The 21,231-nt window shown below is 54.1% G+C and overlaps 1 protein-coding gene across 1 annotated transcript in view; it reads right to left on the bottom strand.

The window, feature by feature from the left end:
- WDFY4 (WDFY family member 4) overlaps nucleotides 1–21,231 on the bottom strand; it is a 243,619-nt gene that overhangs the window by 105,431 nt on the left and 116,957 nt on the right. Inside the window, exons 38-41 of the mRNA XM_048505876.1 lie at nucleotides 19,153–19,262; nucleotides 15,809–16,003; nucleotides 12,349–12,485; nucleotides 10,961–11,045 (exon numbers count right to left, since the gene is read on the bottom strand). Of these exons, the coding sequence (XP_048361833.1) occupies nucleotides 10,961–11,045; nucleotides 12,349–12,485; nucleotides 15,809–16,003; nucleotides 19,153–19,262 (527 nt within the window). The remainder of the gene's footprint in view (nucleotides 1–10,960; nucleotides 11,046–12,348; nucleotides 12,486–15,808; nucleotides 16,004–19,152; nucleotides 19,263–21,231) is intronic.

Genomic DNA, 21,231 nt, shown 5'->3' on the forward strand with positions numbered 1-21,231 from the left:
GGGGGGGGGGGGGGTGGGGGGGGGGGGGGGTGGGGGGGGGGGGGGGTGGGGGGGGGGGGGGGTGGGGGGGGGGGGGGGTGGGGGGGGGGGGGGGTGGGGGGGGGGGGGGGTGGGGGGGGGGGGGGGTGGGGGGGGGGGGGGGTGGGGGGGGGGGGGGGTGGGGGGGGGGGGGGGTGGGGGGGGGGGGGGGTGGGGGGGGGGGGGGGTGGGGGGGGGGGGGGGTGGGGGGGGGGGGGGGTGGGGGGGGGGGGGGGTGGGGGGGGGGGGGGGTGGGGGGGGGGGGGGGTGGGGGGGGGGGGGGGTGGGGGGGGGGGGGGGTGGGGGGGGGGGGGGGTGGGGGGGGGGGGGGGTGGGGGGGGGGGGGGGTGGGGGGGGGGGGGGGTGGGGGGGGGGGGGGGTGGGGGGGGGGGGGGGTGGGGGGGGGGGGGGGTGGGGGGGGGGGGGGGTGGGGGGGGGGGGGGGTGGGGGGGGGGGGGGGTGGGGGGGGGGGGGGGTGGGGGGGGGGGGGGGTGGGGGGGGGGGGGGGTGGGGGGGGGGGGGGGTGGGGGGGGGGGGGGGTGGGGGGGGGGGGGGGTGGGGGGGGGGGGGGGTGGGGGGGGGGGGGGGTGGGGGGGGGGGGGGGTGGGGGGGGGGGGGGGTGGGGGGGGGGGGGGGTGGGGGGGGGGGGGGGTGGGGGGGGGGGGGGGTGGGGGGGGGGGGGGGTGGGGGGGGGGGGGGGTGGGGGGGGGGGGGGGTGGGGGGGGGGGGGGGTGGGGGGGGGGGGGGGTGGGGGGGGGGGGGGGTGGGGGGGGGGGGGGGTGGGGGGGGGGGGGGGTGGGGGGGGGGGGGGGTGGGGGGGGGGGGGGGTGGGGGGGGGGGGGGGTGGGGGGGGGGGGGGGTGGGGGGGGGGGGGGGTGGGGGGGGGGGGGGGTGGGGGGGGGGGGGGGTGGGGGGGGGGGGGGGTGGGGGGGGGGGGGGGTGGGGGGGGGGGGGGGTGGGGGGGGGGGGGGGTGGGGGGGGGGGGGGGTGGGGGGGGGGGGGGGTGGGGGGGGGGGGGGGTGGGGGGGGGGGGGGGTGGGGGGGGGGGGGGGTGGGGGGGGGGGGGGGTGGGGGGGGGGGGGGGTGGGGGGGGGGGGGGGTGGGGGGGGGGGGGGGTGGGGGGGGGGGGGGGTGGGGGGGGGGGGGGGTGGGGGGGGGGGGGGGTGGGGGGGGGGGGGGGTGGGGGGGGGGGGGGGTGGGGGGGGGGGGGGGTGGGGGGGGGGGGGGGTGGGGGGGGGGGGGGGTGGGGGGGGGGGGGGGTGGGGGGGGGGGGGGGTGGGGGGGGGGGGGGGTGGGGGGGGGGGGGGGTGGGGGGGGGGGGGGGTGGGGGGGGGGGGGGGTGGGGGGGGGGGGGGGTGGGGGGGGGGGGGGGTGGGGGGGGGGGGGGGTGGGGGGGGGGGGGGGTGGGGGGGGGGGGGGGTGGGGGGGGGGGGGGGTGGGGGGGGGGGGGGGTGGGGGGGGGGGGGGGTGGGGGGGGGGGGGGGTGGGGGGGGGGGGGGGTGGGGGGGGGGGGGGGTGGGGGGGGGGGGGGGTGGGGGGGGGGGGGGGTGGGGGGGGGGGGGGGTGGGGGGGGGGGGGGGTGGGGGGGGGGGGGGGTGGGGGGGGGGGGGGGTGGGGGGGGGGGGGGGTGGGGGGGGGGGGGGGTGGGGGGGGGGGGGGGTGGGGGGGGGGGGGGGTGGGGGGGGGGGGGGGTGGGGGGGGGGGGGGGTGGGGGGGGGGGGGGGTGGGGGGGGGGGGGGGTGGGGGGGGGGGGGGGTGGGGGGGGGGGGGGGTGGGGGGGGGGGGGGGTGGGGGGGGGGGGGGGTGGGGGGGGGGGGGGGTGGGGGGGGGGGGGGGTGGGGGGGGGGGGGGGTGGGGGGGGGGGGGGGTGGGGGGGGGGGGGGGTGGGGGGGGGGGGGGGTGGGGGGGGGGGGGGGTGGGGGGGGGGGGGGGTGGGGGGGGGGGGGGGTGGGGGGGGGGGGGGGTGGGGGGGGGGGGGGGTGGGGGGGGGGGGGGGTGGGGGGGGGGGGGGGTGGGGGGGGGGGGGGGTGGGGGGGGGGGGGGGTGGGGGGGGGGGGGGGTGGGGGGGGGGGGGGGTGGGGGGGGGGGGGGGTGGGGGGGGGGGGGGGTGGGGGGGGGGGGGGGTGGGGGGGGGGGGGGGTGGGGGGGGGGGGGGGTGGGGGGGGGGGGGGGTGGGGGGGGGGGGGGGTGGGGGGGGGGGGGGGTGGGGGGGGGGGGGGGTGGGGGGGGGGGGGGGTGGGGGGGGGGGGGGGTGGGGGGGGGGGGGGGTGGGGGGGGGGGGGGGTGGGGGGGGGGGGGGGTGGGGGGGGGGGGGGGTGGGGGGGGGGGGGGGTGGGGGGGGGGGGGGGTGGGGGGGGGGGGGGGTGGGGGGGGGGGGGGGTGGGGGGGGGGGGGGGTGGGGGGGGGGGGGGGTGGGGGGGGGGGGGGGTGGGGGGGGGGGGGGGTGGGGGGGGGGGGGGGTGGGGGGGGGGGGGGGTGGGGGGGGGGGGGGGTGGGGGGGGGGGGGGGTGGGGGGGGGGGGGGGTGGGGGGGGGGGGGGGTGGGGGGGGGGGGGGGTGGGGGGGGGGGGGGGTGGGGGGGGGGGGGGGTGGGGGGGGGGGGGGGTGGGGGGGGGGGGGGGTGGGGGGGGGGGGGGGTGGGGGGGGGGGGGGGTGGGGGGGGGGGGGGGTGGGGGGGGGGGGGGGTGGGGGGGGGGGGGGGTGGGGGGGGGGGGGGGTGGGGGGGGGGGGGGGTGGGGGGGGGGGGGGGTGGGGGGGGGGGGGGGTGGGGGGGGGGGGGGGTGGGGGGGGGGGGGGGTGGGGGGGGGGGGGGGTGGGGGGGGGGGGGGGTGGGGGGGGGGGGGGGTGGGGGGGGGGGGGGGTGGGGGGGGGGGGGGGTGGGGGGGGGGGGGGGTGGGGGGGGGGGGGGGTGGGGGGGGGGGGGGGTGGGGGGGGGGGGGGGTGGGGGGGGGGGGGGGTGGGGGGGGGGGGGGGTGGGGGGGGGGGGGGGTGGGGGGGGGGGGGGGTGGGGGGGGGGGGGGGTGGGGGGGGGGGGGGGTGGGGGGGGGGGGGGGTGGGGGGGGGGGGGGGTGGGGGGGGGGGGGGGTGGGGGGGGGGGGGGGTGGGGGGGGGGGGGGGTGGGGGGGGGGGGGGGTGGGGGGGGGGGGGGGTGGGGGGGGGGGGGGGTGGGGGGGGGGGGGGGTGGGGGGGGGGGGGGGTGGGGGGGGGGGGGGGTGGGGGGGGGGGGGGGTGGGGGGGGGGGGGGGTGGGGGGGGGGGGGGGTGGGGGGGGGGGGGGGTGGGGGGGGGGGGGGGTGGGGGGGGGGGGGGGTGGGGGGGGGGGGGGGTGGGGGGGGGGGGGGGTGGGGGGGGGGGGGGGTGGGGGGGGGGGGGGGTGGGGGGGGGGGGGGGTGGGGGGGGGGGGGGGTGGGGGGGGGGGGGGGTGGGGGGGGGGGGGGGTGGGGGGGGGGGGGGGTGGGGGGGGGGGGGGGTGGGGGGGGGGGGGGGTGGGGGGGGGGGGGGGTGGGGGGGGGGGGGGGTGGGGGGGGGGGGGGGTGGGGGGGGGGGGGGGTGGGGGGGGGGGGGGGTGGGGGGGGGGGGGGGTGGGGGGGGGGGGGGGTGGGGGGGGGGGGGGGTGGGGGGGGGGGGGGGTGGGGGGGGGGGGGGGTGGGGGGGGGGGGGGGTGGGGGGGGGGGGGGGTGGGGGGGGGGGGGGGTGGGGGGGGGGGGGGGTGGGGGGGGGGGGGGGTGGGGGGGGGGGGGGGTGGGGGGGGGGGGGGGTGGGGGGGGGGGGGGGTGGGGGGGGGGGGGGGTGGGGGGGGGGGGGGGTGGGGGGGGGGGGGGGTGGGGGGGGGGGGGGGTGGGGGGGGGGGGGGGTGGGGGGGGGGGGGGGTGGGGGGGGGGGGGGGTGGGGGGGGGGGGGGGTGGGGGGGGGGGGGGGTGGGGGGGGGGGGGGGTGGGGGGGGGGGGGGGTGGGGGGGGGGGGGGGGGGGGGGGGGGGGGGGTGGGGGGGGGGGCGGGGGGGCGGGCGGGGGGGGTGGGGGGGGGGGGGGGCGGCGGGGCCGGCGGGGGGGGGGGGGTAGAGGCGGTCGGGGCTCGGGGCGCGGGTGGGGGGGGGGGGGGGGGGGGGGGGGGGAGAGGGGGGGGGGGGTTTGGGGGGTGGGGGGGGGGGGGCCATTTCCGCCTTCGTGCGGAAACGGCCTTTGTTACAGGAGAGGATCCCTCACGGGTTTTTCATAATATTATTGTGTCTCCATTAGTTCCAAACCTCTCAAAAAGGAGACTTAATCCTGATTTGGAATTGCCCGATACATCTGCAAACAGGAAACTGATGGGCGAAGTTCAGTTTGAGGTCAACCCCAGGGATCCCTCTCTTCATTCTATGGCACAGGATCTTAACCATAGCCCAGGGAAATGGGACCACACCAGGAATCGCTTGTTGGAACAAACTAATTTAGAACAGACAACACCTTCTGAGCCTTATGGGAACAAAATCTCTCAAGAACTATACATTTGCCCTCCTAAGACTCTGCCTGCCTCCACTGTTATGGAAGACCTCTGCATCCCTTCTCAGTTGGCTCCTCAACATTCCTTAGAGTTACCTCAGATGGATTATGAGTTGGACTTTCATCTCTTTAAAGACTTGCAATTGGGATCTCAACAGGATACAAAGGGAAAAACCTGGGCCCAAGAGCTGAGCGAACTGATGGAGAAACCTCACCCCTCAGCTTCTTCGGCAATTAGATCTTCACCAGATGGAGATATAGAAGGAACGGAGATCATTGAAGTGCACAATAATGGAGACTCCAGATCCAGTGCTACAAATAACTGTTGCGTTTTTTCAGATGCCAACAAATCCCTGGAGAAACTTATAGAACTGGACTGACGCCAGCCCCTCGATGCCAATTTCCCTTCCCAAATTCGTTTAGTATCCTGGAACATTGCGGGTTGGAACAACAAAGTTGCAAGACCTGAGTTTAGGGAAATGTTAACGGGCTATGATGTTATCTTGCTGCAGGAGACTTGGTCTGCATCTCAGATCTTTCTCCCGGGTTTTTTATCATATTGTGTCCCAGCCTTTAAAGCAAATTTAAAAGGAAGGGCCCAAGCAGGTTTATCAATACTAATTAACTCTAACCTAGATGTCCATGTGAAGGTTCTCCCAGCAGCTTCCAAATTTGCACAATCTGTTCTGTTAACTAATGAACATTTTAACACAATTTTAACAAATGTATATTTACCTCCACTTACAGATAGACTCGAGTTATCCAACCAATGGCATGATTTTGGTAACTATTTTGAAGAGTTACTGGTGAAATTCCCCTCAGCTGACTTCATAGTAGCTGGAGATTTTAATGCCAGACTGGGGGGAAATGAACAGGCCCTATATGATGCTGTTGGGGTTGACCCAGAGTTCTTACCAGAGGGCTGCTGTCTATCTAGAATATCTAAAGACAAGACAATTAATGTAGCTGGAGTTTATTTGTTTAAATTTTGTATCAGTTTTAATCTGACTATTTTAAATGGCTTGACCAATTTTAACGGATCAGGTGAATTTACATATCTCTCAAAAAGAGGGTGCAGTGCTCCTGACAAGGTCCTAGTATCCTCTAAGATCAGGAAACATGTTAAAGAATTTCAGATTGGTTTTAATCATATGAGCGATCATCTACCACTAACTATCACCATATCAATAAACCACTCCTTTTCTGAGGCTAAACCAGCTAGCCCGTTACAAATTGTTAGAATGAGTTGGCCTAAAAATAATACTGGGGAAGTCAGCACCATACTTTATTCCCATAAGCTCATGGCCCTAAGATCACTCACTCTTCAAACTATTAATCCTGTTTGTGTTTTACGCACATTTGAAGAGCTAACGCAGGAGATTATTGCCACTACTACGACCACCAGTCATGTGGAAAGAACCAAATCAAGAAGTCGACATGACCTAGTACTAAATGATGAATACTATCGCACAAAGGGACTCTTACGGGAGACATATGCAATCTTTAGAGATACCTCCTGTAGTAACACCTTGGGTACATACTTCTCCCTAAAGAACCAACTTCATAGTATTCTCAAAGAACGTAAATTGATACTACTAAATGATCACTGGGAGCAACTTGTACAGGCAATAAACTGTAATGACTCAAGGAAGTTTTGGTCCCTTGTATCCAATGACTCAGGTTCACTTAGTTTCCACGCAGCTTGTATACCCAGTCATATCTGGCAGAAATACTTCCTTGATGTTTTTAATGAGACCCTTCATTTTCCTAATTTGCATGTTTCTGCCTACATAAACGACAGTCCAGAGTGGCCCCCTGTCTGTGCAGAAGAAGTGCGTGAAATTGTGCTTAAATTAAAGGACCACAAGGCTCCAGGACCCGACGGGTTCCCCCCAGAGTTATTTAAGAACTTTGTTGACTGGTGGTCCCCGGTACTAGCAGCTCTTTTTACATCCGTTAATCAAACAGCTCTTGTACCATCAGATTGGACCCATGCGATTATAATTCCTGTCTTCAAAAAGGGAGATTTTTTGCTCCCTTCCAATTACCGTCCGATTAGTTTATTGTCCATCACTGGCAAGGTATATGCAAAATATTTGCACAATAAACTCTCTTCATGGATTACAGAAAACAAAATCATTGGCCCAGAACAAATAGGATTTCAACATGGGAAATCTACTTTAGATCATTGTTTGATCCTTAGGACTCTCGTCACAAAATACACCAGCGGAAGCAAATCATCCCTGTTTGTGGCCTTTTTGGACTTAAAGGGGGCATTTGACTCTGTCTCCAGAGATCTACTGTGGAGAAAACTTGTTAATCTAGGAATTGACAGAAGGCTACTTACACTAGTAATGGCCTTACATCATGACACTACCTGTCAAGTCAAATGCTCTCCTGATGGTATACTTAGTCCTTATATACCAATTAACAGGGGTGTCAAACAGGGGTGTGTTTTGGCCCCAACCCTATTTAATCTTTTTTTAAGTGATCTGGCTTCCTTTTTGATGGAGGATTCCTCGCACTGCCCTGCTTTGAATCATATGACCATACCTTTACTTTTGTATGCTGATGACGCTATATTACTCTCCCGTACAAAAGCTGGCTTGAAACGCTTACTGGCACGCTGTGTTGAATATTGTAGTCATAATAACCTGACGCTTAATTTTGCAAAGTCAAAAATAATGGTTTTTGCTTGTTCTTGGAGACCATTTAGTTGGCCAATAAATAATGAACAGCTTGAACAGGTCAAACATTTTAAATACCTGGGTCTCCACTTTAATTATAACTCCTCTTGGGTTACCCAAAGGAAATTGGCCATTGAATCAAGCAAACTTAGTTGCAAGGCCATTAGCCGCTATTTTCGCACCAAAGGTCATGAATTTGTACCTGCAGCCATTAAGGCATTTAATGCTAAAATCACCATGCAATTACTATACGGAATCCCACTGTGGATACAAGCATGGAGCTGCGATATGGAAAGAGTTCAGTCATGCTTTCTCTATAGTATACTCGGCTTACCTCACTCAGTCCCATATGCTGCGGTCTGTTTGGAGGTGGGCCAACATCTACTCCATACAAGAGCATGGTGCATGACCTTCCAATTCTGGATACGATTGTGCTTTAACAACTGTCACAAAAGCTTTACCTACCAGGCTCTTTCTTTCATAGCCAAAACCGAGTGGTGGTCCTTTGTTGAGGCGAAAATCCATGAAATGGGTCTATCCTTGGATGCATTGGTTTTAATGAATGCCAATGAGCTAAAGCTGACTATCAAAAAGAGATTGTATGATCTCGAGTATAGTCACCTGATGCAGCAGGCTAATAAACGCTGCTCTCCCTTGCACTTGGGTATACCATCAAAACCCTATACCATGGCCAAGTATTTCCATTTGGTCTTAGAACCCAAATTGCGACGAGCCCTGACCCTTGCCAGGTGCAATATTCTCCCTTCAGCTACCACTCAGGGCAGAATACAGAAAGTGCCTTTTAATGAAAGATTTTGTCCCTGCAGTTCAGCTTACGAAGAATCAATCCAACACGTGATATTACACTGCCCGTTACACAGTTTAGCCAGGAATAAATATCTAAACCCGTGGTTAAAACCCCCCATTGATAATATTAATCTATCAATTGTGGTAACGATGTTGGATTGTGGTTCTGCAAGTGTATTGGAAGCGCTGGCTAACTTTTTGTGCTCTGTCATCAGCAAACGGTTATAACTGTACTGGAGATTGTATCATTACACTGAGGTCGCCATTTTTCTGGTATATTGCTGCTGTTTTAATTATGCCATTAAAGGTTTATATATATATACAGGAGAGGATGACAGTACACACATTCTAAACTTTTACAAAACTGACTTGGATGCTGCCCAACTAGAATTTCATCGGGACATGCAAGGGAGCAGAAAATTAAACTTTTAGCTCTTTGTGAATGTGACTGATCTATTCAGTGGAGAACAAGGAAAATGTCTGCGTAGCTAATGCCAGAATCAGCTGAACTTACCAGAATAGGCCTCACCACATACCTGTTTCCTTCTGCACCTCAGAAAGGTCTTTCTCCTGCCTTTGTAGAATTAAGACCTTTTTAAGCTCAAGCATGGGACAGGCAAAGCTCAGTCACATGGCTTTTCTTCACGGGCATGAATGGATCTCTCAGGAAATTGATCTTAATGAGTTCATTCAAAGAACATCAGTTAGAACAAACCCATTCAGTGTAATTTAAGTACAGGGTTTTCTGAATTGTAACATCTTAAAAAGTGGGTTGTACTTAGATAAGGCAATCTGTGTAGGGAAATTGGGAAGGAGAAGTGGGATATGGCAGGAAAGGATGGTTGTGGGAACAGGAGGGAAGGTAACGGGATTAGTAGAATATTTAATTGAAAAAATCGCCACAGGCAAACAAAATTCTTAGCAGTTATGGCTGGTTTTTCTCAGAAATCATCAATGTCTCCTTCAACAAGAGCACAAACATCAATCGTTTAAAGGCGGCCATGGGATGCATTCTGTTTTTATAAAGTTAATCTGGGCAAAGATGACCTTGGCAGCTTTTCATCCATACCCAGCTATGCTCATGTGTCATGGCAGATGGACTCTAGGTATTCTTTGATGAAGCATTTTTCTTTGGCATTTTTCCTTCAGACTTTAGGCCTAGTTATGGGGTAGTGGTAGTAGTAGCAGTAGCAGTAGTAGTAGTAGTAGTAGTAGTAGTAGTAGTAGTAGTAGTAGAAGTGATTTCTTGTCAGCCACAGACCATCACAATTTCAAAAATACATCCTGAAATCCCATAAATACACTAAGATAATAATTATACCAAATTTAACAATACAAAACCATAAAATCTACCCATTACAATTTAGCTTTAACCTTTTGATCTATGACTAATTTCCTCCTTAGTAGCTAAAAACATAAAACCTGCCCTCACACCCATCCCAAAATTTATTTTCAGAATATCTTCAGTCTCTTTGAACAAATTTCCTGTCGGGCTGTTGCTATGCCACAGAATTTTTACTGTGAACTAGTTATCAAGGAAGACAATCGAGCTGTACTGGGGAAAGAATTTAATCTAGCTCGTTAATAGCAAATTGCCTGGTTTCACTAAAGGAAAAAAAGAAAAGTAGCTATGACCGGTTTTGAAATGAATATCAGATTCAAAACTTCCCTCGTGTATTTAACGGCATGCTAATTTACATTTTAATTACTTCCTAAGAAATCAAAGCATTTGTTGACAATAGAACATAATGTCAGCTTCACAGTGCACTGCTGGTGGATGCTTAATGAACTTAATTAGACAATTAGTGATGTTAATTATCCTTCTATTATGAAGATAAAGATGTTACACAAATTATGCACTTTGCACAGATATATAATTATATGTTTACTAGTTGGGGCTGTGTTTGAAAGAACAGAAGGAAGAGTACAAGAAAGTCTTGAAAGGGATTTTGACATCTGTGGCCTGCGCACTTCCGGCTGCAAAAACACTGTGGGGAAAGTGTTGTGAGCCGGCAGATCCCTTCCTGCTGCCATGACATCTACGTGGTGTGAATCACGAACTTTTTCAAACACAAATGTTCGAAACACAGAACCATTCTGATGTATGTATGAAGCAGGCTCCCCTCTCTTGGTCTTGCTGCAGCTGAGGTGATCCAAGAGAAGCATCAAGGAGCAGTTCTGGGCCTCTGCTGCCCGCAACAGATGAGGGAACGCTGGGGCCATTGTGGTATTTTTTCAAATGGTCAAAATCTCTAAAATGGTCACAGCCACAGTAATGCCTAGTTTGGCCTTTAGTCCCTGTCAAATCTGCAGGCACCTTCTCTCTCGAAGCACACCAAAGCTAGAGGAGACCAGGTTGGGCCTCAGGAGAAGAACTCAAGGTAATCTCTTCGGCAGGAAGAATAACACTGGACTCATCAGCGGACCCTTCCTGTCCCCCTCCCCCTCCCCACGGAAGTCTTGTGATTCTTAATAAAGCAGACCTGCCCCTAAACACACATAAAGCCAGAACCGCCTGGAGAGGCAAACATTTGGAGTCACCCAGCACAGAACAGTTTGCCAGCCTGGGAGCTGTCAGGCACTGACATGATCAAGAATAACACAAAATGAATAATGTTTCCCCAAACCCAACTCCTCCTTTAATTATAAGCCTTCTTCCTTTCGAGAGAAACGGGCAGAGGGGGAGACAGACAGACAGAAGACGCCAAAACACCAATTTCATGCACTTGTGCCTGAGTAATGTCTCTCTGCTCCCTTTTCCAGATGGCAACCCCTTCTACTGCAGGAACTAATGATGTGGGCATATTTAGGGGGAAAACCAATAACGGAGTCTTTAACCTTCAACAGCAAAAAGCATGTTGTACAAAATGTTCCTTGGGATGCATTAACAAATATCAATTACTTTGCTCACTGAGGTGTAATCAGCTGTAATAATCAAAATTAATTTTAAAAAATAATTAAACAGACCCCAAGGCAAATAGTCGGTGCCAGAGCGGAATAGCGTCCCGGACTCCCGACACACCTGGGAAGCAGAGAGGGAGCTGCTGCGTGGCTCGGGAGCAACAGCAAAAGAGAAAGGACAAGCCCCAAGCTTGCTCATGGAGGGCTGGCCTGGCCTTGCCTCGGGCACAGAAGGAGTCTGTCTGGCAGACGGGGTATCAGAGGGATCCTATCTAGTTGATTGAGAGACATTCCCGGAACCATGTGCTACCTTAAAATAACACATCGCTGCTGCTATTGAGATATATGTAACCCCTGCCATCTGCGCATTCTTCCCTTGATCTTTGCTTTCTTGGTTTCACACACTCGTAGACAACTAGGCTTCCCCGGGTTCTCCCGTCCCATGGGAACAATGTTGCTTTCGTTATCTTGTGGGTGGCTTTCTCTCACTATCTGCTTGCGACCTAGGGGTGCCTTAGCTCCAAGGATTGATTTCCAAAACTTCTTGGGAAACTGGGAGGGGGGCTTGCTTCAGGGATAAAAGGGGATTGTGAATGCCAGCTTAGGCAGAACTGGCTCTGCTCGTGTAGTGCTTCGATGCCTGCTCAATAAACGCTACTGATCAGAGTCTGTTTGTTGGTTTAAAGGTCCAAGACCTAACAGGAGAGCCTTGGGCCAGCAGAGGAGGAAAGCCCTTCTCACTGAGGATGTTGCCCAGTTGATCTGCCCTTGTCCTCTGGCATTTGGAAGTCGATCCCTTGCACAGACCCTTGGAAGAAGTATGCCATCATTCATGATGTACATAAGTGCGATCAAGTTGCAACTGGCTTAGAGCAACCTCAACAAGGGGCTTTCAAGGCAAGTAAGAAGCAGAGGTGGTTTGCCATTGCCTTCCTCTGCAGAGTCTTCCTTGGAGGTCTCCCTTCCAAGTGTTGGCCCAGCTCAGCTTCTGAGATCTGATATAATAGCATTCCACATTCCTGGGTTTACTTCACACATCAACTGATCTGGTCATGTCTGGCTGAGGCTCTCTGGGTTTTCTTTATGTAAGTGTGCATCAAGCAGAGGTGGTTTGCCATTGCCTTCCTCTGCAGAGTCTTCCTTGGTGGCCTCTCTCCCAAGTACCAAATATGCTTAGCTACAAGACCAGACAAGATCAGGCTGTACCATGCTGCCTCCCCCGTTATTCATTACCCACCACAAAAACAGTGGAAAGAGAATATCCAGAAATGGGATGAAGCAGTCAACTAAAGGTAGCAGAAGCAGTAGGCCTGGGCCTAGGCCTAGGCTTGATAGGTTACAGAAAAGATGTGTTTTTTAAGTGCAGAATTCCACACCCTCCGGTCCCAATGGGGCTGAGCCAGGCCTCATTCAAAGCGAGGGGCAGGCACTGGGGATCTAAAACACCAACTTACCTGTCCGTGGCATCCCATTTGCTTGATGTTTTTGTGGACTGCTAGTTTCATGGCTGAAGGTAAGCCTCCGCTCCACTGGCGTGTTTTGCTGGCAGTCTGGGCTAGAACCTTATTCTGCAGAATTTTCTTTTCTGATGCTAAAGATAAGGGAGAAAAAAAAAGGTGAAACCCAGGCAAACTCACAGGTCCTTGGTCCACGATCTCGCAGGGATGAAAGAGTCAGTTTAGAACCAGGATTTATAATTCCAGAGGAGAGGGAAGTTTCTAATCTAGGCCTTGGGATCTCCCATAAAATAAAGTTAAAACCAATATGATCACATTAATATAAGTGGTACATAATACATAAATGTTGATACAAATATTTTGTCATGTTAAAATTATTTAAAATAAACATGCAGACTAACAACGAAAGATTTTTTCCCATTATTTCAAATTATATTCTGATCATGGTATAGGGAACCTAACATATTCTCTGGTGTGATACAGGAAATATAAATGGTTTATAAACTAGACCTTTTGTATGTAAAACAAAGAGGGTATGTTTGGCCTGCTATGGCACACTCAGAATGCAATCTGAAATCTTTAATTTGTCTTTACTCAGCTCTCCTGTTTATTGCAGGTGCTGTTACTTTTTTTCAGATGAACTCCTTAAAGTACTAGATTGGGGGGCGGGGGTTTCTACAAGAGGTCAATACTCAATATGTGAGCTTCTATTATGATGAGAAAGCATTCTACCATGCACAATGAATATTCCCTGCCCCCTTCCCCAATAACCTTGTTGAACATTTTGTTTTGTTTTGGCCAAGGAGAAGTGACTCAGAGACAATTCCACAAAGGATTTAGGCCAGGGGTCCCCAAACTTTTTAAACAGGGGGCCAGTTCACTGTCCCTCAGGCTGTTGGAGGGCTGGACTAAAAAAGACTATGAACAAATTCCTATGCACAAATGATTGTAAAATGTTTGATTTCACCTTTCAGCCTTTCTGTCATTGTCTATTTTTAGAACAGTGACCAAAGTATGTCAAGTACAGGGTGGGCTCCAAATATTGTTGGGGAGGCTGTGGAATACCTTCCCCTGTAAAAAAAAAAAAAAAAGCAGAACTTTCCCAATGAAGCATTCCATCTAACCCAGGATCAGGTATCTTCCTGGAGTTTCTGTCATACCTCTAGCAGCCAGCGAAGCGATTCGCCAGCCTGGGCTGAGTGCCAATATAGGAGTGGCGGAACAGAAAGCCTGAGAGGAAACCCAACACATGGAGTAGCTGAGAGGGAAGGGCGGAGCAGGCATTGCCATGTGTAAGGTTTCCAACTCTGGGTCAGAAAATTCATGGAGATTTGGGGGTGCCATCATGTAATTGCAATCAACAGCTGTTGGGGCCGGTTCCTCCTCTCCCTCGAGCCCCCACTGCACATGAATGGAGCCATCGCCGCCATGCCTGGCGGGCCGGATAAATGCCTTCAGGGGGCCACATTTGGCCCCAGGGCCGTAGTTTGGGGACCCCTGATTTAGGCAAACAGCACCTGGGTGACTGCGCATCGGAGGACATTCTGCAACTGAGTTTAGCTGTACATGGAAAGGTTTAACCCTCTGCTGACTGGTAGGTTTCTTTCCTCTTTTTATGCACGAACATCTGGCTGCCTCAACATTCACTTGGTATATATGACAAAGTGGATTCAATTATTTTTTTTTAAATGTTGGTTATGACTACACTAGTCTTTGGTTCTGTTGTCCCCCTTTGCAGCTATTCTCTCTGGACTTTGCCATCTTAGGCACCACTCAACTCGCCCTTCGATCTAATGTTGGGTGGTCCCCAAGACAATTCTGCATGGTGCTGAGTGTTGGAAGAGAAGGACTTTATGCTGTTTCCTGCCTCAACCCACAGAGGATGTTTTACTAGATAGCCAGAGGCTAGATAGGGACGTAGGGATTGACACCTTTACTCTTATCATGCTGGCTCTATCCCTTTGATGTTAGACTGATACTCTCAGGGACTTCCTTCCTTCTCCTTGGACTCTCTCCATCTTACTTTCACCATGCCTAGATGGAGGATGGGTGCTCGGTGCATCCGTCTCCATCCAGCTAGATTAGGATAGCATAGTGAACCTATCTACCTACCTTTCTATTCAGAATGGAGTTCACTAATAAATACTCTTTTTATTAGATTAGAAACTACAACAGACTCCGAGTTTCTTTTGTGCTAGCTTGCACGCACATGGGATCCATCACACGCACGAATACGAGGTAAGGCTTCTGCTGTGCTCTCGGCCACCCGTGCACTCTGCTCAATGTGAACAGGAATAATCCCCATTACCAGGTGATTATTCCAACACTGAGCCTCTCTCTCCTGTCTAGCATGCCCTCCCATATGGCCTCATGCATAGTTTGCGTGACTGGCTGAGAACCAGGTCACTAGCCGGAATTGTCACAGTGCCTGAATTCATGCTGTGTAGCAATAGCCCAATGCCCAATGGAACTCTGTTTTTATTTATCTGTACCCCATTTTTCCTCAACGGGAACCCAAACATTGACCTCTCCTCCTCCATTTTATCTTCACAGCAACAGCCCTGTGTGGTAGGCTAGGCCAAGAGAATGGGCTTTTCCGCAGAATTCATTTAAAACATTTTGAGGCAGGAAATAAAACATTTCCTCCTTGAAGTTTCACATTGTTTTTACCCAAAAATGTTTTACTTCCAGCCTCAAACCATTTTAAATGAATCCCCTTTCAAAATGATTCTCTGGCTGAAACATCTCAAAAACGTTTTCTGTCTCTGTGTGCAATCTATTGACTATGTCTCCTATGCTTCTCTGCTTCCCTGAACTTCCTCCCGAGCACCACTTTCTGAGTTCCTTCAGTTCCCGCTCGCCTGTTTATCTGCAGCGTTTCTCTGTTCTTTTATTTTGAGGGGGCCAATCTTCGAACCATCAACTATACAAGGAGTATAGAATTGCAGCATGAGGGTTTGATGCATTGAAGCATCGATTCAACACACAACTTTTTTAAAAGGGGAAAAATCCCATAATGGCAGACAAGAATCGCTTCAAGGAGGTGAGTGTGGACAGAAGGGGGGGACTGAAAATGTTTTACAAACATTTTACAAACATTATACAAACGTTTTAGGAGATTTGAGCAGAAAGGGCCAGTGACTGGCCCAAGGTTACCCAGCAATGTAGAGTGGGAATTTCAACCTGTGTCACCCAGATTCTAGCCCAACGGTCTAAGCACTACACATGCTGGCGTGAAAGATCCATTCTCTATGTCTTCAATGCCTTAGACAGAATCAGACAGGGCCTGTATGAAGAGGTATGAAATTAATCCTGCACACAGACACTCACACGCACACACGCACACTCGCACACACACGCACACACACGCACACACACACACACACACACACACACACAGAGAGCCATCCCATGAAGGTTTTTTGTTAGAGCCTTTTCTCCATTGACAGGCAGAGACCTAAGAATTGCTGCCACGCCTTTGCCATGGTCTCTTCCCACTGTGGTGTCAGGTCACCCTTCATCTCTTTGCAGTCTCCTTTTCCAGCGCTCTCTGCATCCAGAGCCATTTTGTATGCATCCTCCAGCTCCAGTCTCCGCTGAGAAAGAAGCTGGTTCCAGATGTCTTCAGTGGCTTTCCAGATCTCTTCCTGAACTGGAAACAAGGAAAATGGGAACTGAATTGCGTGAGGCTGTGAAATCCCTGGGGAGAAACTGGGGGAGGGAGCCCGTCATGTGGTCAAGGCCCACCCACCCTGGGGGGGAACGGGGGAGGGAGGAGGAAAGGGCCCATCATCTGTCAAGGTCCACCCACCTTGTGGGAAGAGGAGGGAGGGGGAGGGGACCCATCATCTGGTCAAAGACCACCAGTCCTGGGGGAAGTGGGGAGGGGGAAGGGAAAATGGGAACTGAATTGTGTGAGACTGTGAAATTCCTTCCCAGGAATTAGGATTACAGGAAGAAGCCCTGCTGACTGCCCCACTGATCAAAGAAGCTTGTCTGATGGGCACACAAGGGAGGGCTTTCTCAGTGGCAACTCCACAGTTATGGAACAACCTCCCCAGGAAAGTGCGCTTGGACCCTTCGCTTTCAATCTTCAGGAATCAGCTTTTTATTAAGGAATTCATTAGATTGAAGCAGTTCTTAACTGTAATTTAAAATTTTGGTTTTCTGTATTTTTGTTTAATCTATTTTATATTTCATTTATATTGTAAGCTGCCGGGAGCTCTGTCAGGAATGGAGGGGACTAACAATTTTTAAAGAAATAAATAAAAGGATTTGCAAATATTTGTAGACTCAGATCCTAGGACAGCCACTCGCTGGGTTGGCTGAGGTCCAGATATGTCAGCTCATCTGCAGGCTGCAAAGCCAATCACTGAATCTGGCCAGTGGATCACTGAATCTGGCAAGAGCCAATGGGGTGCTTTGCTTGAGCATCTGTGAATGCAAATGCTACAATCCCAGAGTTGCACCCTCCTACTCCCACTCACTCCAATGGACGGATTATTCAGCTGCCAGGAGACTTCTTCTTAATATGTGCTGATCTTTCTTTTCTTTTTAAAAAATCTACAGTGTTTATAGCTTGCTTTTCTCACAGGGACTCACGTCAGAGTCTATTGTGGGAACGGGCCAGAATGTATAACATTTGTATTTAATCAAGAAATATGGAAATTCCTAGAACCAAAGATCCTAAGAATCAAAATGGGTGCTTCTGTATAAGTGACTAGAAGCCTGCATGTTGCAGTAGGTCAAAAGACATGTTACCAGCTTGCTAGTGACTATGCAGGCAAGCGAAGATAACATCTTTGAGATCTTGTCACTAAGGGCCAACGTGACAGCAGAAATATGTTTTGTTAGAACTAGCTACATGAATGTGATTAGTTAAATTAAAAAGTGTTTTTCTATTTATGTTAAATGAACACAGAAATGATAATGAGAGATTCACATTCACATGATTGTGTTAGAATCAATGTTTGTAAAATCTTTTAAAATGTTTTAACATTTCAAACTGGGGGAAAGGAAAGTTTTATGATCTAAAAGTATGTAGATTCAGAGCTGCATGCCCTAGGGACATATCTCTCTGGGAGCAAAAACTAAGAAAACGGGTTTTTCTTGGAAACAAGAAAGACAGCAAGCTAGTTTTTATGGCAGCCCTTTGCATATGCGCAGAGAGAGGTGCACGCGCTAACAGCATGAACAGAAGGAATGTAATACGTAGAATAGAGGCTGTCTTACTGTGACCAGGAGACAGTTCTATCCAATGAGATTTTTAAAGGTACATGCTTGTAGCACGTGAAACTTAAGGGGATGAACTGTATGACGTCTGTATTTTGTATCTATAAAGACTGGGGTCTTTCATATGGAGGCTGTGACTCTCACTCAAGAGCACCCGGAAGGGGGCGTGTCTCTCACTTGAGAGCACCAAGGCGTGCCTCTCCCTCGGGAGAGTTCACCTTCTGTAACTTTCTAAACTCTGTGTCTATAAAATTGGTCCTTTGTATCAAGGGGGTGCCTCTTACTCTTAAGGGGACACCCTGGTCAGATACTTATGCTGTCCAGTAAACGTATCTTCTGTTTCAAAACTGTTTCTTGGGTGTTTTCTAACTTTAAGTTTTTCTTAAACTAATTCAGCTGTGTAGGACCAGAGATGTGGTCCTGGCCCCACACTATACAGAATGAGTCAGTACAAGTTACAAAGTGAAGCATTCAGTAATTCATGCATTAGGTTTGTGGAAGTCTGGAAATAACAAGAACCAAAACACAGCACAAGTATTCACAAGACACATTAAGCAGTCCAGAAATTACACACAGGATCCTGCAGGCAATAAGTGATACAGATCACCATAGGCCTCAAATCCCACCACATCGTTTCTCCAAGTAACTTTGGAAACCATTTTGTACAGTGCAACCCTCCTGTCTACTGACCAGAAAAACCCTCCTGAATAACTCAGCTTTGCATAGTAAATAATTCTATTCTTACAGGCAACACATATGGTTTTTTTCTGTTGTGAAGATCTACCATCTTCATTTTATGGTATGTGGAAAAAAAAGAGGGTTCATCTCCTAGGTCGCAGATAGCTGGGTCAGCAACAGAGCTGGAGCCAGTAAGTCTGGAGCGACTTGTGATAGTCAACCTTTAACGTGATTGGTGCAAGAGACTGTGACTCTGTTCCTATGGAAGACTGTTACTGGGCAAAGTACTAGCTTGAACATTATAAAGGAAGTATATAGATCTCTGCATGTATCTTTAGGCTTCTTACTTATCTTAGTGCTTAGTCCTGTGTAGCTTAAGAACTTTGCACAGTGTATAGTATTGTGTTATGCTGCAACTATCAAGTAAAGCCTTCCTGTGGAAAGAACATCTCATGTGAAGTGTCTTATTCCAAAGAAGGCGGGAGGCTGCTGTGTGTAAGCAGTTGGACCTCCTTGTCTACTATGGGTAGTTCTGCTCTACTCTGCTGATACTTCACAACTCCCTGACCCCAAACCACCCTACATCAAGGTAATGTCAGAGCAGAGGAGGGTTTGTTAAGAGTTTCTTCTGTGGCCTCTTCAGGCACACAATTTCATTCTCACACCCTGCTCTTGTTACATTAACCTTCAGAACAGTCTCTTACGTAGCTTGACTTTTTGTCACTCACCCCCCGCCCCCTATTTTGTACCCATCCACTTGATGCATCCAAAGAAACAGAATATGGCCAGGAAAACTTTGCCGTCTTTAGTGTAATAGGGTTATTCCTGCCAGATTTGCTCTTCGAACAACTCGCTTCTGGTTAGGGGCTGCACAGGGCAGCTCATAATTACCATTCTTGGAAAGAGGCAGACCGCCTGTCCTCTGCTCCTCTTGGCGGGGGGCCTGGGAAATAGGTTGAGCAGACAGCACCCTCTGCTTTGCTTCACGCTGATCTGAAGAACTGCGGCAAACAGAATAATTATCTGAATAAACTGCAGGTACCCATCATGCCAACAAGGAAGGACCTGGTTGTCCCCTGTAGCTCCTGCTCCACCTGAAGAATGACCCAAGCTCCACCTACACCATCTCCCTTTAAAAAAAATAAAAAATGTCACGCTGAACTCAGCAACTGCCAGAAACCAAGCACTGGCAGAAGACAAAGGGCTAGATGGCTTAACACACCATACTGAGGGGGCTAATGCAGTATACCAAGGTGGTCATTTCAGATTGGGATAATGGTGCAGGAGGGAAGCCATAAACACCCTTCCCCTATGGTCCGAATCCAGATTGGGTCTCCGTTTGTTTGGGAATTTTGTTCCCTGTGAGGAAGCCACAACGCATGTCTGCTTGGAAGTCTTCACAACAGACTTGGCACATTACATGCAGTTGACAGTAAGTTAACAAGTGTGCCCAGGTGATTCTGGGTGGTATCTGGGAAATCTTATCCAGTCTTAGAGCAAAACTAGGCCAGATGTTTGGCCACAAATTGGGTGGTCTCAGCTTATCCCCCCTTGACCCAGCTCTGATTACATCATGGCCAAATGTGACTTGAAGAAGACAAAAGTTTGAAAAGCATCCTGGGGCCCCATTTGACTTATGGAGAGTCTCTCCCCCACCCATGGCAGTTGCTCAAGCCTAAATAGCCCTGGGGTCTGATTGGCCCTTCACCTCACTGAATACTCCAACTTCAGCACCCAAACATTTTGAGCCTGCTGGGTAGTCACAAAACGGCTGCTGCAAAATGGCTGCTGCAGGCGGTGGAGCAAGCCGCAAAATGGCTGCCTCAGCTTACCCTTAGTCACACAGTGAGCATCTTTGTGCTGCAGTGCAGCTGCTGCTGAAGCAATGTTTTTAAAAATCTGTACAGTCAATCAAATCTCCAACAGCCAATCAGAAGCCTTGCTGGGCAAAAGCTCAACTTGGCTCTGCCCCAGTGGTGTATTTGCCTGGGGACATAGGGTTACCCAAGTCCCTAGGCACATCTAATCTGGTCACGTGGGGGGCGTAAAAATGCCCCCCCCACCACGTGACCAGATGCTTTCTGGTCCAGCAGCCGCTGCGACTGTGTGAGTTTCTCTTGCGCTGTGGCTCCTGGGCTGAGAAGAGGGGCTGGCCGAGTTCTTACTCATGAGTAAGTGCGTTTTTAAAGTAAGCACTTACTCACAAGTCAGACTCCAGCCTGTCTTCTTGGCCCAGCAGCCACTGCACAAAAGAAAGTCACACCTGCCTGCTGGCTGGCCCCAGCTACTCTTCCCAGCCCAACAGCTAGGGCACGAGAGAAAGTTGCGCTGCAGCTGCCGGGCCGGGAAGAAGAAGAGAAGAAGAGTTTGGATTTATATCCCCCCTTTCTCTCCTGCAGGAGACTCAAAGGGGCTGACAATCTCCTTGCCCTTCCCCCCTCACGACAAACACCCTGTGAGGTAGGTGGGGCTGAGAGAGCTCCGAGAAGCTGTGAGTAGCCCAAGGTCACCCAGCTGCCGTGTGTGGGAGTGCCTAGGCTAACCTGAATTCCCCAGATAAGCCTCCACAGCTCAGGCGGCAGAGCGGAGAATCAAACCCGGTTCCTCCAGATTAGATACACGAGCTCTTAACCTCCTACGCCACTGCTGCTCCCGGCTCTTACTCATGAGTTGGGCTCCAGTCCCTCTTCCCGTCCCAGCAGCCAGGGCACAAGAGAAAGTCATGCCATGGCTGCTCGACCGGGAAGAGGGGCTGGAGCCACTGAGCTTCCACTAGAAATGAGAATCGCGGCTCCCGAGCCAGGCTGAGGCGCCTGGAGGGGTTTTTGCCTCCACGGGCTCCCACTCACGGCCCCATGCTCGCCCTCCTACTCACTGCCACTATGTGAGAATCCATGGCACCCATGGACAGCAGCACACTGGGACCCCCAGGGTGGGACTCTTCTCTGATGCCACGTCTGCTTCCGTGCA

The sequence above is a fragment of the Sphaerodactylus townsendi genome, linkage group LG08 (genome assembly GCF_021028975.2).
Source record: "Sphaerodactylus townsendi isolate TG3544 linkage group LG08, MPM_Stown_v2.3, whole genome shotgun sequence".
Taxonomy (NCBI): Eukaryota; Metazoa; Chordata; class Lepidosauria; order Squamata; family Sphaerodactylidae; genus Sphaerodactylus; species Sphaerodactylus townsendi.